Source organism: Dermacentor silvarum, chromosome 10, assembly GCF_013339745.2.
Source record: "Dermacentor silvarum isolate Dsil-2018 chromosome 10, BIME_Dsil_1.4, whole genome shotgun sequence".
NCBI lineage: Eukaryota > Metazoa > Arthropoda > Arachnida > Ixodida > Ixodidae > Dermacentor > Dermacentor silvarum.
Genome location: NC_051163.1, coordinates 64,977,978 through 64,997,554, shown reverse-complemented (window position 1 = coordinate 64,997,554; position 19,577 = coordinate 64,977,978). Strand labels below are relative to the sequence as shown.

The window sequence follows — 19,577 nt, the reverse complement described above, 5'->3', positions numbered from 1 at the left end:
TAGGCTGATGATGATGATGATGATCCGTTAATAACGAACCGTGTCTTAATCAAATTATGACATAAAAACGCCGTGCTCCTGGACATCTTACTAGCAGTGCCCGCTGCTTGCTCGTTGAATGCGACCTCGTAACATCCGAATTAAGTGGCGTGTAAGCCGGAATTAGTGTTTGCTTGTGTAACGACTCCAGAGTGGATTACGTTTTCTGTTACTTCGCAAACTCTGTTGACGGCTTGTAAGCTGTTTGCGCCACCAAAGGACGTTCTGTGTATGTATGCTTAACGCCGTGACAGGCCCAGGAATAACGTCAGCGCAAAGAGCTAGTGCACGAGCGATAAGTGCGTACAAGCGATTACCCCAACAGCTAGATGGCCCATTTAAAGATTTAAATGTTTTATTTTCAAAAAATTGCATTAGGATGGCATCTCAAAATATTGTTGATATACTAACCTCCCTCGCCGAACTTCTGCTGGGCGTTGAGGTTGCGGAGATCATCGCCGTTGATCTGCAGAAGAGAGCGTCACAATATCAGTAATACATCTTATGCTTAAGCAACATAGCCGTAGAAAATGTTTGTAGAAACGTCATTGAAAATTTTTTGATCGATGCCAACAAATGATATTGAAAGTACATTGAGCGATCGTTGAAACATCATTGAGGACTTTATCGTCAAGTGCATATAATTGGCCCAGTACATTTCGTTGAAACACCATTATGCCATTTCAATTTCAGGACTTGTTTTGTTATTGACGTAATATTGAACGTCTACATTGAAACATTGAAAGTCCATTAACTCACTAATTTCTATTAACTATTAACTCACTAATCAGTCGTGACGTTCGCGACATTCAGACAAGTAAAAAAAAATCCGTTGTGCTCTAGAAACGAGCATGGCTGTTACTGTAGGGATGGTATTATTTACAATGCAGCTAACTGTTTTCACTACAAATTCAGGCATGCACTCGCTGAGAGTGCAGCCTGCGAACGAAGTGCATATAGGTTGGATTATTTGAACCCGCAGACCGATTATTTGAACCCAGAGACTTGGATGATATTACTTAGTGATTTTCAACCAATTAACTTCTACCAAAAATTATTAGTGATTTAAAATGACCGCTCATTCGAATGGCTCATCGTGCGATTCCACATCCCTAAGAGGCATCAAAGTTTATTGTAAACACGCGTAACGAAATGCGCAGAGAAAGGGCGCCGCTTCATCACCCAAAGCACCTGCCATCAGTATTTGATCTCCTACGCATTTTGTCCGTTGCGCACGATTAATGGTTCATCCTCCCATAGGTACACGCAAAGTCACCGGAACTTGGAAATTACCGCAACGCTTTTTATTGCGAAAGCAATTATATGGACACTTCAACCGGATTTCTGCCGTCGCCGTCGCCGTAGCCGTAGCCGTCGCCGTGAGGTTCCGTATAGATAAAATCTTCACCGCGCGCCGTATGCCCGAGCGAACGGAGAGCGAACGCACTCAATCTCCCACGCGCAAGCAACGAAGCGGGAAGCCAGCGCCGGAGGAAGCGGGGGGGGGGGGGGGGGGGGGCGCACTTTTCCTCTGCCAACAACCGCGCTCGTCGCTCGCCGCACCGTCTCTTATCTCCACACGGCTCTGACCTTTATGCACTATGCGTTCGCCGCTCAGTTTCTGTTGAAGCGATAGACCGCACGTACCTTCGCCCGCTGCTGCGGCGTATATATGCGCTTGCTGCCAGCGTTTTGACAGTCGTTGTCTGCAGTCATTCAGTGTGATCTATTCATGTTTGTTTGTGCGCGCTCTCACCACGCTTGTTCATTCAGTTAGTAATAGTCGGGCCACATTTTCCAACGCACGCTACACATGTAATGCTGCCCGGATCGGCAGTGCAGCGCTACAGGTGTGTCCCTTCGCACGCGCGCTGCCCACGGGAAGCGCTTCTCATCAACACCACCGTTTCACACGCGCCTTCTCGTGGTCATCGAGTCTCTCTTCATGTCGGTCTACTTACGCCGCAGCACACCTGCTTACTTAATCAGCTCATGTTTACTACAATTCATATTGCTACCAAAGCCGCTCACCTTACTTCGTATGACATTGCTGTGTTGCTATCGCATTCATTGCTTCGCCCTTAGGGCGAAACTGACATTTTTTTCACCGCCGCGCCACTGATTGGCCAGTCGCCGTCACGTGATCCAATTCCAGCCATAAATAGTTCACGCCACGACAGAATGCACGCGTAAGTGACTTTATAGATAAACGGCATTAACTCTGAAGGGAGCGGCAACAACGGCAACCGACACCGTATATACTCGTGTAAAGGCCGCACTTTTCCCCCACAATTGTGACGAGGTGCGGCCCTTACACGGGACCGAACCTTTTGCTTAAACTCTTGCCGGCGCAGCTAGCCTTGGACTTGTACACACCCCGGATGTAACATTGCATCAGAGGTCAACGCGCAGCTCTCGACATCTAGTAGCGGCACGCGCATCGGGTCACCAAAATCGATTGCTTCACCGTTGGACATTTCCTCAAATTTGGGGTTGCGGCCCTTACACGAATCTATATGGTATACACGTGTCCTCACCTCGACCGAGACGAGCTTCGTGGTGCACGCTGTGTGGACTGGGTCAGAGGCCGTAACTGCAGAGGTGAGAAGACAGGAAGCAGGAATTAGGCCCACTGGTCAGCACATGTTTCGATATAGACCAACGCAAAGTCTCGGTGGCTAGGGGACTTACGAGGGCTGGTCTTCTTGAGGCCGGTGCACGTGTAGCCAGTTTGCGAGTTGAGCCGGCGCAATGCTGCGGCTTCTGACGTGGAGTCCAGGGGCTCAACGACGCCTGCGGAAAGAAAAAAAAAGGAAAGCAAACGTGGAACTCAGTGAACACAGTCGATCGAACGTGACAGTATAATGTACAAATTTTCGACTGGAGCGAGTTTGTACGACATCATTCGGTTTACTTGCTGGTTTCCGTACGAGCGACAACCCCATAGGTTGTCTTTCGTTCAAGGAAACGCCGTTTTACGCATCGAAGCACAAAAGTAAACGGAACACCAATGCATTCGTCGGACACTTTGAAGATTAAAACCTTGAAAGTGCTGCATTCCATAGAATTCGTTCCGAGTGGATACGCCTTGCTAACTCACCGGCTATAATTCTTAGATTTAAATATGTGCCGTAACATTAAATAAAAAGTCAGTGTAATTATAATGATTATTTAACTAGGCATTTTGATTTCTCGTAGAAATAATGGCCGCATCATCGATTGATTTAGATGAAGGAATCTGACACAGGCGATTTTTTTTAAATTTTGGACCGTCTAAAAAAAACACCCTGTATCATCTCCCTGCAGTTTCTAGAACTTAACGTTCGCTTTCAAATGCAGCAAATTCCATTCAAATCGGTTTTAGCGGTTATGATAACGAGAGCGCATTTCCGAGTTTTACGGGTATTTAAATGGAGAAGCCCGAGTTGGTCCCGAGCGAACTAGGATATAAAAGAATAAAAAGAGGCTATACATATGAGAACGCGCGAGGCAATTCAATGCAGCGCCTCACCAGCGGGGAACTCCAGGGTGAAGGCTTTCATGGAAGGCCGGTACTGCTTGACGAGAACCAGGCAGTCGTACTTCAGCATGCGGCGCAGGATGGGAAGCGCGCAGACGGCTGCGAAAGGAAATCACGATTCGATTGCAATACTGGTGGGCGAGTGTGGCAACACTATATATAGTGAAAGAGCGCCATTGCTTTCGAGCACGATGCAGTTGTAGCAGTGATTCGTTTAGTTCGCACGTGCGAAGGTCTCCAGAGCCGGCATTTAGACGGCAGAAAGAAACCTTCGGCGAAGAGGAATGGGTGACTGCGCCTGAAGGTGCAGACAGGTGTGACAACGATGGTTATCTTGTAACAACACGTATACTAGCAGGCTCAAGGCGGGTTTAACGAAAGAAGCAAATAAAAAAAGAACACTCGCGGCCAGCAAATTATTAGAGTCGAGGATATTTTATCTTTTAGTTTGTTGTGTTATAACTTGTAAATCACACTTATGCTAATGCGTTAACTTTCAAGCTGCGACTTTCCAGGTTTTTCGAATCGAACCTTCGAGAGCACGCCCGTGTGCGCCACATAAACTGAAATTGAACTTAGTTAAGGCGCAGTGGATGTATGCATTCACAATGGTGAATCATGTTCGAACGCAAGGTGAACAAAAAATAAAGGCAGGAACTATTTCTGTGTTTTCTCCGTGTGACAACCCCTTTGCGCTGCGCTGCGATTCAGCATATCTACATGGGCTGCATCTATTGCGGTCGTACTTACAGTCAGACTCGCTGCTCTTGGCCTTCTGGCATCGTTCGGCCACCTCCCAGATCCTGCAAGAACGGAGAAGGCACTCGTTCACTCGCGAGCCAATCGAAGTAGCGGAATAAAACTGGCAGTTTCTGCCAAAGAGCGAAGTATTGAACGCGATAGCAAGGTTGTTAGTGTTGCTCTCAAGCTCCTCGGATGGTGTTCAAACAATACGCGGAAGCGATACTGTGCTGTTGCGACGAAGCACGCGAGACAACGTACTGGAGCGCGCGCCACGGGAACAGCACCCTGGCAGATGCCAGGCGTCTCAAAACGTTGACGCGATGAGGAACGCCTGCTGCGGCGTCACAGGCATCGCGCCTCGATGTAGTGCACGAGACGACAGACGGAAAACGGCGTCTGTCGGCGCCCAGTGAAAGGGTTAGGTTGTTTTAAAGCTTGTCGTTTGCTGGTCCTTCCACTTAGACCAGTGTATATGCACCACGGTGTTGTACGCACGTATAGCTGCTCAGCTGGAATGCTAACGTGTGTGTGCGCGCACAACTTTCTTGGCAACCGAGGAATGCAAAAAAAAAAGCTTCCTCGGTTCCGCTGCAGAGCATGACGATTGCGTCCACTGGCTTCGTCGTTTTTGCAGCCAAACGCACTGCGCGTCTCGGGAGACGCTTCTAAACCCGCCACGTGCGAACCGCGCACATGTGGCGTCGATACCGCGACAGTACGGCGACACCTTGTGCGTCCGTATAATTTCTATCGAAGTAAAAAAGAAAAAAAAAAAATCAGCGTGGCAGCTTGGATTGGATACCGCAGTATACGCGATGGATTGGGCGCGCGAAGAAGCGCAGAGCACTGTACTCACTTTTGACTGCCGGTGGCGTCCACGTACTTGTACTTGGCAAGCGACATGTGTTCGCCGCGGGCGATCACCTGCGCACAGATAAAGAAACCAGGAAGGACGAGTGAGTGCACGACACTAACGCATTGCGTCGGGCTTGTTGGTTTTTCATTATGCGATACCAGCGCTAGGGCGATGTGACAAGATCGAAGACGACACAACTGCCGCGCTGAAAACACACGTCTGATCACAAGCTGAATGACAAATGTGTAAGCAACCCTTTCGTCAGCCTCGCGGAAATGAGAACTGCGTTCGCTATCGCTCCCTGAATGATGGCAACAGTCGACCGCCACGCCTTCAAAAATACCTGCTCTGTTGCACATGCACATCATCTGTATAGACATGCTTTTTTTTTTGTCTTTTCTTCGTTTTGCAAGTGTTGATACTGTTGTCGATATTTATTGATACCAGTATCAGAATATAAAGCTCCAGTTAGTTTTAGCGCCGTGCTGTGTCGCCTTCGTCACCTGACCCGTCCCATAAAGCGCCATGGTAGCGCATAACGAGATGCACGGGTGATGCGCCGCGCACACTGTCGTCCTATCAACAGCCCGCATGTTCCAGCCTGCTAGGTCAGCTTTCCCGCAAGGCAGTCCAAGGTAAATACACCTGGTAGCGAAGCTTCCATAGAAGCCCATACGTTCAAAACATGGCCGTTCATGGGCGGTTCATGGGGCTTAGCGCCATCTATGTGAGGAGGGAACACTTCCGGCGGAAGAAAAAATAATGTGACGCCATATTCGTTAAAAGCAGAAGTGACGTCATTTCGTTCTGAAAGGCGCGAAATTTGCCTTCGGGGGCCTGCCATTACAGCTGTATATTCAAATGCCTCGCCATTCGACGTGATGGGCGCTTCGAGCTTTCAGCGCGGAAACCGATGCAGGAAAAGTTCAGCCATACGGGTGTCGAAACCACACCCTTGCGCAGAACATACTTTGTTTGGAGGCCGACGAACGCTTTGGGCGTAGAGTGCTCGTCCTTTCGTCGGACGCCAAGCCCGTCGGCCAGCGCTGTCACAAGAAAACAACTAAACTGAACAATTACCTGGCGGTCGCAACTCACTGCTTTTGACTGAACAGGTTAAGAAACAATGAAACTACATGCGTCACCAAATTCAGACAAACGTCGACAAGCAAAGCAACGCAACATGTGAGGGGGGCGTGAACTTTACGAGCGCGCCTTTCTGTCCACTTCAAGAGCTGCATTGCATTGCAAGTGATAGCGGCGTCAACGCCCGCCGCTATCGGTGGCGCTCTTACGGTGGGCGCTGAAGAAGGTATTTATGATAATGATCAAGTAAAATAGAGTGGTTCTTTTCTCGCCATGCGTATATAAAATTGATTAGGAATTTTATTTTCGTTGAATGAATCTAACTGTGTATCGCTTGAATTAAAAAACGCTTTTTTCTTTCGCAATGTTTGTTCCCTCCAAACATAGTCGCGCTTCAATCGCTGCTCCCATAACCACCCTTGCTGATGTCGGTGACAATTTGTTCTGAACCGCTTTTCGCCCGAAGCTTCGCGACCATTTGGATCGACCTTGGGCAGTCTGCTGTCCCAACGACGGCACATATCGTTTTCTAACCGACACTAGCGTGCGCAACTTAATGAGCTGGAAGGTGTCGACGTGTATCCTGTTTACGAGATGATCATCACGTGCAACTGCTGGGTGCGACGTGCTGTTGTCGGAACGCTTTAACCAGAGCGCCTCAACCACTCCTGTTGCGAAACTCGAAACAGGCCACCATGTTTCATAATCAGAGCTCAGTGACTGTCGCGTCACCTAGAGTTTATAAAGCTAACTATAAAGCGCCAACCTTCCAGACCTGTAGCAAAAAAAAAAAAAAAAAAAAAAACCGTTTCGCAGTTTCGCTCATTATTGACAGCGATAGCACGGTATTGGAATATTTCACAAAGCGAGGCTCGTAGTTTTTGTGGGCAGTGTAAACTGAAGTAAACAACTTTCGCTTACTAAAGGTATATACGTTCGACTGGTTCCCATACCTTGATCCAACCAACACCACCACCTAGATAGCACAAGGCCTGTTCACTCCGATGCATGACGTCACGCTACCTGACCCGACTGCCACGGAATCTAATGGGGATGCTCCCGAGTAAGCAGCGGCGACTGCGACGTCACCGCTTTCGTCACGCCACGCTTGGCAATGGAAATTTCGGGTCAGGTATAGCATGACGTCACGGATCGGAGGCAACAGGCCTAGTGCTATCTAGGTGGCGCTGCTCCAACCCGAATGTTCAACATGCTCCCCGAGCAATCGGAGGAGCCACGTGACCGGGATTCTGCCAGAACTCGGTCGCGCTCCTATAGCTCGCAGGTGCACAGCGCGCCTCGCGAGTGTTATGAGCTGGATCGCGGCGCCCTGAATGTACCGGGCGAACGTGATCCTAAATAACACTCGCTTTCGATCAGCCGAATGTAGAATGTGCCATAACTAAACGCAGTGTGTTTTCACGCGCCCAATAACACACACGAACGTAGTTCACTCGATCACCGCAAACGTTATGCGGTCACAACATTGGGTCAACCTGAAGTGCCGGCATCGGGATCCGCGCGTGCTTGTTCCATAAGCGACCGTTTCTGGCCGATGTTTATGTTGGCCGCTATAGCAAATCAATCAATTAACATTACTCATTTCAATAAGAAGCTTGTTCTGTACAGTTCAGTAAAGGACAATATAATTTTTTTTTTTCTCGCGAACGAAGTTGAATGCAAATTCATGCCACCGAAAGATATTTTGGGGCCTCGGGCACCCCTCTACCAAAAATTTTGCGTAAGCGCCCTTGCTTTCACGAGGAACCCAAGAAGTAGTCAGCGCATTTAGAAGGCATCTAGTTTACTGACATAGTGAGCACGTTCTTTGAGGCCGGCAAACGTAATGCCGACGGCTCGCACGCCGATAGCTCAACGTTTGGTAACAAGCTGTTCCGTTGATTCTGGCTGCAGTGCAGTGCAAAATAAGTGCCAAGTCATCGTTCGAACAATATGACGTCACAAGATGGAGGCAGCGTGCAACGTCGGGTCGCAACTGCACGTCACAGGTACGGTGGCTGGACGGCTAGCTGGTGCATCGAGAAAAAGCAACAACATGCAGATGTAAGAAGCGTACAGTCGTCATCAATATGAAATGGAACAGCAATTTTTTTAAAGCTACGATAACTCGTTATGCATTGGTTCAAATTTAGGAACTCGATACTTAATCAGTTTTCCTGATGAAGTTTTAGTGTCATTGAACACTTTTATGGAGGGCATGTGTGTTTATCCCCTATGGGCGTTTGAAAAAAAAATATAGGTGCGCCCTTTCATACTGATGACGACCGTACATGCTAGGGGGGCCAAAAGAAAGTAAACACAAGAGAAGCGCTAACTCGTATCTAAAGTTTAGTAGAACTTAAGTTGCGGGTTTGTGTTTTGTCGACTTCGTTTTTCTTGGTCCCGTCTAAAGTGTGCGTTTCTTACATCTGCAAGTATGAGCCCAGCAGCACGTTCGACAGCGTGACCTCCTGTGGCCATGTACTTAAATCACCCCCCTGCACAATTATTCGTTGGATCCTCTCGACCCGAATCACGTGTTTGACGCTGCTGCGCCCACGATTACGATCGTAAATGTCATCACTGTGGACAGCAGCCCCCCCCCCCCCCCCCCTTCCCGGAATACATAATGGGCTCTCCAAAGATACAACCTATTCGGTTTCGGTTCGAGTGCGTCGCTGCTGCCTTATCCGGGGCTTATCAGTTTATCACTGCCCACTGCAGGTCGGTACAGACGAGTGTCCAGGAAGCGTACACTGCAGTCTTAACCGCCTTTAGGGGCCGTGCGCACAACGGAGCGGCCTCGCTTAAGTGCTACAACGTTTATCGGGAAAACAAATCCGTGACACTGGTGCTTACGGGCGAAGTGCAACGCAAACCTATTAGCGAGTCAAACGGGCTTCGTCGAGTGCCCGGCCTTTTTGTCAGTTCTTTTTTCCGGCCACGTGCCGTATGCATACGCAGCGAGCCTGCTTGGCTTGGCTTGGCTTGGCCAACACCACCTAGGCTTGGCACGGACGTGACAATGGTGGCAGAGGGCCGCAGCAGCTCTCGAGGACGGCGCAGTGCGGTGCTTCGGCGACCGAGATAAGCTGCGGGAAACCGCGACGAAGCTCGAGCGCCTACGCATTCGGTATCGCCGCCGGCGTCTCTCTCGGGCAGCGACGAGACAGAGAGGAGGAATAGTCTGTGCCGCTGGTCGTTTGCATGTCTTTTCTGCCGAGGTAAGTGGAAACCGCTCGTCCAGCGAGATTACCGGGGGTGCGCGCCACCAAAAGGCCGTTCCCTTCGTGTTCTCTTTTCGTTTGTTTCTTTGTTATATCCTCTGAATCAGCGCCAACTCCGCTCTTGACGCGCGAGAAAAAGAACGATCCCTTGCCAACTGACCAGCACGTGATGACCGCGTATGCAGATACTGGGCGTCTGTCGGCTATCGGCGCCGCTGCACAGACGTTGTATTCCGTCAGATCACGGGAGGCGCCTAGCAACAAGTATACCGTCAGCCAGAGCGTTTCCCACAAAAATCACTAGAGCATGGCGGCATACATATATATATATATATATATATATATATATGTGTGTGTGTGTGTGTGTGTGTGTGTGTGTGTGTGTGTGTACAAAGCCTTTAAGAAATTAAGTCATGCAAAGTTAATACGCGGCGTATTGTGACTTGATTTTGATTTCATTCATCCATCTTGTTTGTATTTTTACACCAACTACTTCCTTTCCCTCTTTCCGACTGCAGAGTAGCAGACTAAAGCCCACTAGCTGACGTCTTTCCTATCAGTAAAATCTCTCTACACTGATTTTCACAAAACAAAGGTATAAAGTTTCATGCAAGCGGCACCTTGCTTTTAAACACGTCAGCGGAAACCAGCCTAGAGATCAGTTGAAATGTTTATGCGGTCAGACCGCATCTTCACCCCGACAGAGAGCACAATCGGATCGCTAGCCTCGTCTGAACGCTAGCTTCGCGACCTCCTTAAGTCGGCTCTCGCTATCACCGCCGCACCGCGCGTGCAATCTCTAAAAAAGGCAAAGCAAACATCCTGAAGTGCCTATCGTATATCCGAGCTCTTCCTCGTCGCCTACTATTATACAAACGCTGCCACAACACACACACACACGCTCTCTAGCCATAGGCGACGTTATCGGCACCGCGCGCTATACGACAATCATGTGCCGGCGTAGACGTCTAAACTTGGCCGCCGCCGACGCACACAACACCGTCCACCATCACTCTCGTAGCACGTGATGCCGAGAGAGAGAGAGGACGTGGCGGTCAAGCTTCCGCAAAACCTTGGCACTGGTCGCGCCTATAATGCCGCCGCCGAGACTCTCATTGGCCCGAGCCGGTTCGCGCTGCCTTCTAATCTGGGCAGGACTGGACCCCCGCGGGCAACCTTGACCGCGAACATCGCCGCCGTTGCCTGCTCTTACCAGCAACGTTGCAAACATATTCTGACGCAACCGGTGCAGAGAGAGCGAGCTCAAGGCCGCCTTTCCTCGGTCACTATACACGGGGTGTTTCGTCATTGTTGCTGTTGTTGTAGGAAAGAATGTAAGAATTGAGGCATACGATATCGCGCGGTTACGGGATAAGATTATAGTACGGGCTTGTTTGCGAGAGCGCAGCGGTTATGATGGCAGCACGAGCGCAGCGTGCCGGAGAAGAGCGTGCCCGTTTAGATCGAACATGAGTGTGATAATCATTATCGACGTTTGACGTCCCGAAGCAACATTTGGGCTATATGCGAAACGTGGTAGAGGAAAATCTCCGCACCAAGTAACGAGAGCGTTTTCTTCTGGGCGTGCGAAGAATATTCGAGATTTCGAATTCTAATCGAGTAGTCCTTGCTATTACGATTGGAGAATTAAGTATTTGAAGCCATCGAATATTCGGTTCGAATCTAAGAACAACACTTAATTGAGTATACATGGACAAAGCCATATTGTGCAATCGGCGACTGTCCGAACGTTCCCGCCGCAAGGTTTCTACGAAGAGAAACCAATTGCCGGGTGATCGCATGTAGTAGCCAACTTTTGCTCCACGATTTTCGACCATTCACTAAAAATGCTTAGCCTTCTTCAGGCAGCTTACAAAATTGTTTTCTCAATTTATGGGCAAAGATATTTTATATAGTGTATTTGGACAATGTCACCATATTTGCATCTCTTTAGAACGCTCAAGAACAAGCCTTCTCCTCAGTGGTCATCAACTGTGATTCGAAAATCATCAGCTGTGCTACCATCCGCACTTCTAGTTCCAGCGTTGCAGAACAGGTTGCCATCGCTCTTGCATTGACGGACGATATACATGACACAATTTATTCAGACTCCAAGACCGCTATCAGGGCCTTCCAGATGGGAATGGTGGCTCCCCAGGCCCTACGTATCATCCAAAACGCCAAAGACCTCAAAGATCACTCATTGGCCTGGTTCCCTGCGCACCTTGGAAACATTGAAGGTGCCTCGCTCAACCCCAACGAGGAGGCACACTCGGCTGCACGAGGTTTGACTGACCGTGCGCCGGGTAATGCCTCCTCTCTAGGGCGACCCGAGCCTCTCTGCTCGTACAACGAGATATGCAAACACAATTACCTATCAAGAAGACTTCTGCCTCCGCCGCACTCCTCACTGTGCAGGGCCCAGGCAGTGACTCTCAGACTTCTACAAACCAGCACTTACCCAAGCCCCGCAGCACTGCACACAATGTACCCCGAACGGTTCCCAAGCCCGGACTGCCCCCTGTGTGGTGGTTATGCGGACTTCGAGCATGTCCTGTGGGACTGCGCATCTGCCGGTCCCCCTTTCACCCAAGAGGAAATGATGATGCTTATTAAGGCCCAGGCTCAGACCTCTCAAATCCTGGCAGTCCAGAGGGCCCGCGAGAGGGCCATCAGGTTTGACCTGATGGTCCCCGAGTGGGCCTAGCCAGGTGACGTCGAGTTTACTCGCGTCTATTGTGGACCCAATAAAGTTCACTCACTCACTCACTCACTCACTCACTCACTCACTCACTCACTCACTCACTCACTCACTCACTCACTCACTCACTCACTCACTCACTCACTCTTTAGAACGATAAGTGGCGCTATAGCATTACACTTTCCTCCTTCAATATACGGCGACTATCTGTTCCTGTGTTTCGTATACTGTCATTGTGATGCTGCGCACCACATGCAATCAGGGTTTCAGTTCGAGCTCCCGAGATGGCGGTATTGAGTCCATTTGAGAACGTCATTACACGTATGTATAAGCCATGGCCTTTATTTTTTCTAAGCCGACTCCACGCAATCTTAGTGTCTCACTTTGTTTAGAAATGAGAAAATATTCGGTATTCGATTCGATTCGGAAATTTCGCTATTGGAACACCCATCGTTTCTCTTTCTTTCCTTCTTTCTTTCTTTCTTTCTTTCTTTCTTTCTTTCTTTCTTTCTTTCTTTCTTTCTTTCTTTCTTTCTTTCTTTCTAATTATCTTCCTTTTGCGCTCCGTCCTCATCATCGCACAACAAAGCGAAGCCGCGACACCCGAGAATGCCACTAGCCCACCGATCGAACACGACAGTCTTTGAATTTTAACAGTTAACGCTGCTTAACGGACCATGTAAAACCACCAGAACTCTGATGGGGTTGTGGATTTTGTCACCATATTTAGTTCCTTTAACCCTTATGCATTTTGAATGATGACAGACTTCTACTGCGCGCGTCCGTTAAAATAAAGATTCTCCTTGGGTTGACTGGGCAGCCCAATCAAGCATTCCGATGGGTTAAGAAGATCTGAACTTTCGAGTACCCTGCAAGTGCGTAAAGACCATTGTATTATTGAGTCAGGCGGGCGAGGGAAGTAAAATAACGACATCGTGCAGGCGAAAGTGACGTGCAGATCGAGAATCTCGAGGATGCAAAGGACGCGTAGGTCAAGAGGTTCCTCATTCCTATCCCGAACAAACCTTATCGAGCTTGGGACACGTTTGGAGCCGAGTACAAAGTTGCTTGTCTCGATCGAAGAACTTATTGTAGTAGCGATGTTCGAAAGAGGAATGTAGAGCTATGATAATCCCGGCGAGCAGGTCCAATCAGGCCGTCGTCATCCACCGCGGTAACGACAATGTTCCACTTAATCCAGTCACACTTACCGACACATTATAAGTTATAGATCATACGGTCTGCACTTGGCGTCACAGAAAACAGCGCTTTCTCGCAAGTGTTATGCAGGACAACGCCATCAAAGATAGTCTATACAGACTAACAGGCTTTTCAGCGTCCATTTCAACACATTACCCCCGCCGCCAGAATTTTGAGCTACACATTAGCGACTCGTTTGACAACGCCACTGCAGTGTGTTTATCCGCGGCGTTGTTTACAAATTGGATTGTAGCGTCAACAAGTGCACTTGGGACACGAGTTCCATTCGTTACACGGGGGCGGAATGGGGATTTGCCATCGGGTATTCTTTGCAGTGTTGATCGATCTAACAATTACAGAAACATAACGCGAGACAGTTCAATTCCCCGCTGTAGGGAAACATCAGTCCTCAACTTCTGTTGTCAAGCAATTGAACAGCTATCAATTTTTTAAAGCAGATCTAGTGACCACTAGCAGGCAATGTAAGATGGAACACAAAATTAGTTTTTCAGCCGACGACTGCTCACGGCTTGGTTTTCGAACACGGTGACTATGTATGCACCGAGTAGTTTTCCTAATGATTGTATATAAGCCTCGTGGAACACTTACGGTAGAAAGTTTTTTTCTTTCCTTTTTTTCCCGACACCGCCTAGATGGCTTATAGTGCTCACTCTATCAAGCGATACCTGAAGAGGCCACTGCAATGAAGATTCAATTACACGCAAGATAGCACCCGGTATGCGCGTCCCAAGAAAGATAAAGGAGGCAAGGACATGACCTTGATAAAAGAGATAAAAGCTCGGGAAGAGGTCCACTCCTGCCTCTATACTGGGTGCCATCGCTGTTTGCGACACCAGCCTTTCCCTAGCGCGCAACAACAGCACTGTAATCGAGTAAAAACGGCAGAGGTGAACTTGAGTGAAGTGGTGCGTAAGTGAACTATCGATAAAGAGCCCGTCACGTGGGATCGGTGTCCACGGTGGAAGTTGGCACTCCTAAGCGAATGGCACCGATGCTATTGACACAGCAGGCACACTTCGCCTCTAGCTCTTACTTTATTCCCACTCATTACGTCGCCTATACTCTTCATCCACAATGGCTAGTGTGAGATTGAGCAACGTAGCCTGAGAACTCGTTGTAGTGTCTATTTGTACTTGCGAATGCGAAGAGAGAACGAACGTCGCTTCAGTTCTCATTGTAATCGACCGAGTCGCGACCGCACAACAAACGGGCATTTGATTTGTAGAAAACGATTCACATTGGCTGTTGCGCATCTTTCTTCCATTCTCATTTTTTGGATGCAGCGGTGAAGGTACAACTTCTAAACCAAGTTTTCGCTGTGGTGCTGGCGACAACTGCAACGCCGGTTCGGTTTTCCGTGGCTCGCGCAAAGTTAATTACATGCACAATTTACTTTGGGGTCAGCGCGCACTTCAGTCCACACTCCATGGTAGTGAGTGAGCACAATTTTACCGCAAGATTTTCAGAATAGCCCTTCTCTCATGACGTCGCAAAATTTAAAGCAGGGCAGAACGTCGTGCCGTTTTCATTTGAACCTTTGACGCCGTGGTCCCTCTCGCGCGACTTCTACGCCGGATGACGTCGACTCGGGCGTCTGTCATGGCAACCTTTATGTTCCGACTGACTGATTGACTTAATTATACTGGAAATGCTGGTAACTTTCTTCGCCGGCTTTTTTTAAAACAACATTTCATTGTTTAGTGAATACGCAGAAATGACATGAGAAAATGAGCAAATAGTAAACACATGCACGCAATGACGAGCACTTCGCGTCAACTCTTCCGCAAGCTCCTTTGTTTTCCGCGCTTGTCGTCGTCAGCTAGCGCCTGAGTAAACGATTCAAGAGTGCCCCGAAATAACATTCAGGAATTGTATTCCTTTCCGACATTACGCCGGAGGTCCATATGGGAACAGATGCCGCATACATCTTCAGTGCCCCGGGGGCCAATACAGTCAAATGCGGTGACTTGACTCGTGGTAAGCGAAATATAAACAACCAAGGTAATAAGCGAAGGCAATGACACCATCATTTTAGGATGTAGACAAGTGCATACGGAAACACAACATGGTAGACAAGATCAAAACGTGCAGCCCAATCTTTAATTTATCCTGAGTCACGGTGACCCTCGTAGTCGCGGTGTAGCTTTTGAACGTTATGTCTCATCGAATATTGTTAGGAGTTATATTTACACCTGAGCGGTACCGCGTCCAAAGCACAAGCGTTCTGACGCCGGAGTTGTAATATACCTGGTTGTGTAGGTTCCAAGTGGCAGGATTAAGGCGCGAATGTATAAACAACTTGCACTGCAAACCTCAAGTGAAAGTTGTTTGATAGTGGAAAGTGCCATCACGAAAACTAAACAGCATCGGGCATGCTAGAAGGGAAAGGCCTACATTATTTCAATCACACTAAAGAATATAATAGACGGACACACATCTTGCCGGGATATACGCGCGTCGTGGTAACGTCATTATTAGTTTCAAAAGTATTTGAACACTTTTCACTCATTTTCAGAGAACAGCTCGAGAGACAAAACAAAGACAAGCTGGCGACTGGTACTCAAATTCGCGTACCAGTAACTTTATTTAGCCTGACGATCAATTCACAATATAAAAGGCCGGGATGAACTTAAGGCTATTCGGCATGCACATCGACCGATACAGCTGATTGAACGAAGTTTTAAAGTCGCAGTCCAGTAAACCCAGTAGTCACGTAGTAGTTTAACAAGTTATATCAATAACTTGTATCAGAAGACTGCGTCAGGGCGCAGTGTTAAAAGCACTCGAGCACAAATACTGACTTGCACGAAGGTGCGAGCTTTAAAAGATTAATTCCCATCAGCCAACCGTGCGACGTGATCCGCATCACGAAAACCCATCATATAGCAGCCAGCATGCAATCTCAAGTTGCGGTGAACAAAGCGTGGCCAAAGCGCAAACCCAAAACACACGATTAAAGGACCGCTCTGCAGTTCCAGGACGACAGCGTAAGTCGACACCAGCGTCCAACACTCGCGCCACACGGATTGTAGTACAAGTCGCTAAAGCACAGGGCTCGCGAAAAACGACTGACCTCTTCCACGATCGGAGGCATAGCGAAGTCGAGGGAGGGAGAGCAGAGTCGAGTCTTTCCCAGGGATCTCTCGAGAACCGCGGCTCTGACACGGAGGAGGCGCCGACTGACGGGGGGTCCAGGACTACCCCGGAACTTATACACGCACCGCCGGACCGGAGGCAATCGGTCCGTGACGCTCGCGACCGGACGCCTCGTCGTTATCATAGGGCACCGAAGACCGCTTTATCTCCCACCACAAACCCTTCCCCGCTAACTCCCTTTCAAGGCTCCGGCGGCGAGCGTGAAGTGGGGGCGAGGGACTTACCACGAGATTACGCAAATGCCTGGAAAACCAAACACCGCAGCGCGCGCCACGAATGACAGCGACGCCTTGCGGTGCGGCCGACCCGAAAGGAATGCGCCTTCTCACGTCCTGCCTGTCGTTACTGTTCTCGAGGCAACGAATCTTATCTTCGCAAACTTCTCTGCACCGTCATCCATATCCCGTTTCACTGTCCTAGCAACGCTTTCAGCACTGTGTCGTGAGTTTATCTCGTTTCGTGTTAAGACTGTGAGGTGACGGTATGTTTTTGATCTTCTCTCGTGTGTCATCGACGCCGGCGATGTCTCACTGCGCTTACTCCCTCGAGGCAACTGCGGAAATAACCACGCATTCTGCTCGGAAGCTTTCCATGCCGAATCTCTGCACCGGGTTGCAACCATGTGACGCTCACAGACAATGACGTCAGGGAAAGCAGAGAGGAAATCAACTGTCATTTTTGATTGAATGCAAAAATAATAAGGAAAAGACAAATGAAAGCGGACGAAGAGACATTTTGCTCTTGCGCCAAGTTGCCTTTTGCTCCACTTTAATTTCCCCTTTTTTCATTGTTCCTACATGTAAATTAGGCATCAGTCAATTTTCAGTATATGTTTTTACTAGGCTTCTTTGTCTGTCGGCTTTATACGGTTGTAACTAACAAAACTTTCCGTACACCTCTGTTAGTCATTCTCGCTCTCTGCAGAGAGAATAACGTGCCCTTGCTTGTATAGTACCCGTGCACAACTAAAGGATATTCTAGCATCCCATTCTTGAGAATCAACTATCCTTAACAGTCAACGACGTCTTTGCCATCATCAGCATCATCTCTCCTAGCTTGCCACTTCTCTTCCGGACTGACCATAGAGTAGTACTATAATTTAAGGCGGAAATAACAACGCATACACCACAGCTCACACCCATAACACACCCCACCACACGGCAATGGCAGGCAGCGCTGTCCAGCTCCGACTCGACGGACCAGCTCAACCTGGTCAACCGAGCGAGAAGGGCAGCTAAGGCCGCTGGACTCCTGGACTGAGGGGACCACGCACTGCAGAGCGGAGGAGCTACCTACCCTCGTGTCCTCTTTTGCATAAAGTTTATTCTCTATCTCAACAAAAGAGAGAGAGAGGCACGCTCACAGACAGGGTTTTCTTCTGTGTAGTCCTTTCATGTTCGTATTGTTCGTCCTGGATTCTAGCGTTTCATGAGCAATGCAGCAACTAGCCCAGCACCTTTGCACTTCTTAATGTCCTTACTAACTGGTTTACCCCATATTCTACTGCAGCTTAACGAAGGGAATCTTTCGGTTCGCTGCAAATATGCAGGGGGAGTTCAATATGCTAGATTTGGACCAGCGCAGGAGCGACCAGTAGGCTGTGCCGACTGATTTGTGTATTTTACGTGTGCGACTGCGTCTCGGAACGCGACATGGTTCAGGAAGGGTGTTGTAGTTTCGTGAATGGTCTTGTTCCTGGAGTATGGCGTCCCGGGCGTACTCTGATGTGAAATGCGGGCTATCAGACATAAGGGTGTCGAAAGGTAGCGTAGGGTCGCGGCCAAACAAGAGGAAGAATGGACTCGCTGCTCCAGCGCGACCTGGAACAGCATTTTGTAACGCTTCCTTTTTCATCCTTACTGCCCCTTCGCCATTGGCTCGCACGCCGTCAACCCGCCGTTATCACTAAGATCAGGTACACTCGGTGTGACGGATATGATATGAAATGAACGAACAGAATGGAACGAAAAGAATCCTCACTAAATGCGGTTGTCAATCTACCCTGCATTGTTGTTTGGACCGCGCTTCTCTCCTGCTTGCTCTTCTGGTGATAACAGACGCGCGTTCCTGACAATCAGTTTGGCCGCTTCACGATAGCAGCTCACGCTGCCCCTGCCCCTGCCCCGTATTATAGCAGCGTCACGCCGTCGAGCAATTCGGCAAAGATAACGGTTTCGCGCGAAACAACGATTGAGAAGTGTGTCAAGGAGGACGGGTCATGCCCGAAGGGAAAAAAAAACATGTTTCGCTCGTGATAATATTTTGTGCCTTTCATATTGTGAGACAGCACCTTATGTAACATGCGAAACTGTTGAGGGACAGGTTACGCACCGCCACCACTTCCGAGTACCTTTTAGAGATGACGACAACGCATACAATGGTGATGATAAGTACAGATACGAATGTGGAAAGTTATGAACTGCGGTCATAGTATATTATCTTTCAGTTCTCGTAATACCGACAGATTCTCAGTCTATGCATGCCCCACAGTAATTTTGTGCCCGTTTGGGGGGGATCGTCATCGTCATCATGATGTGGAGGTCCTTCGGAAATGAACGCAAAAGGAGCCTTCTCTTATGGACCCTCTCGCCAAGCAAAACGTTCAGAGCTCACGTCCAATTGACACTACGTTTACAGTAAGTCTGCACCCTGTCATATGTCGGAGTGCAGCGCGTTCTATGGGCGCATGTCATGTATGTTGGTAATACGCCATATGTGACGTATTACCAACAAGCCACGGCAGACGATGCGATAGCATCCGAGACACATTCCAAGCGCACCCTTTTCAACAATACTCACGAGAAACTAATCCAAATACAATAGAAGGTTGCATTTTAGTTCAAATATTATAGCGCATAATACGATATTGCAGCTGAAGCCACGTTCCTCTCATTGAAAAAAAAAAAATGTTGAGAGAGAGAATGAACTTTATGCTAAAGAGGACACGAGCGTAGGTAGCTCCTCCGCCCTGCAGTGGGTGGTCCCCTCAGTCCAGAACTTTAACACGCCATACACCCTGCCCTGTAT

The 19,577-nt window shown here is 48.7% G+C and overlaps 1 protein-coding gene across 3 annotated transcripts in view; it reads right to left on the bottom strand.

Moving 5' to 3' along the window:
* LOC119465892 (ADP-sugar pyrophosphatase) overlaps positions 1–19,577 on the bottom strand; it is a 53,323-nt gene that overhangs the window by 19,887 nt on the left and 13,859 nt on the right. For 2 of the 3 annotated variants that reach the window (XR_007464000.1, XM_037726365.2), the window contains exons 1-7: positions 16,468–16,608; positions 5,160–5,227; positions 4,310–4,362; positions 3,551–3,658; positions 2,731–2,832; positions 2,577–2,632; positions 451–505 (exon numbers count right to left, since the gene is read on the bottom strand). Coding sequence is in view for 2 of the 3 variants with exons in the window: in XM_037726365.2 (XP_037582293.1) it covers positions 451–505; positions 2,577–2,632; positions 2,731–2,832; positions 3,551–3,658; positions 4,310–4,362; positions 5,160–5,227; positions 16,468–16,488 (463 nt within the window). In the remaining variant the exon portion in view is untranslated. Of the gene's footprint in view, positions 1–450; positions 506–2,576; positions 2,633–2,730; positions 2,833–3,550; positions 3,659–4,309; positions 4,363–5,159; positions 5,228–16,467; positions 16,609–19,577 lie in introns of those variants that run through there. The other variant, XM_037726366.2, reaches the window with a different exon arrangement.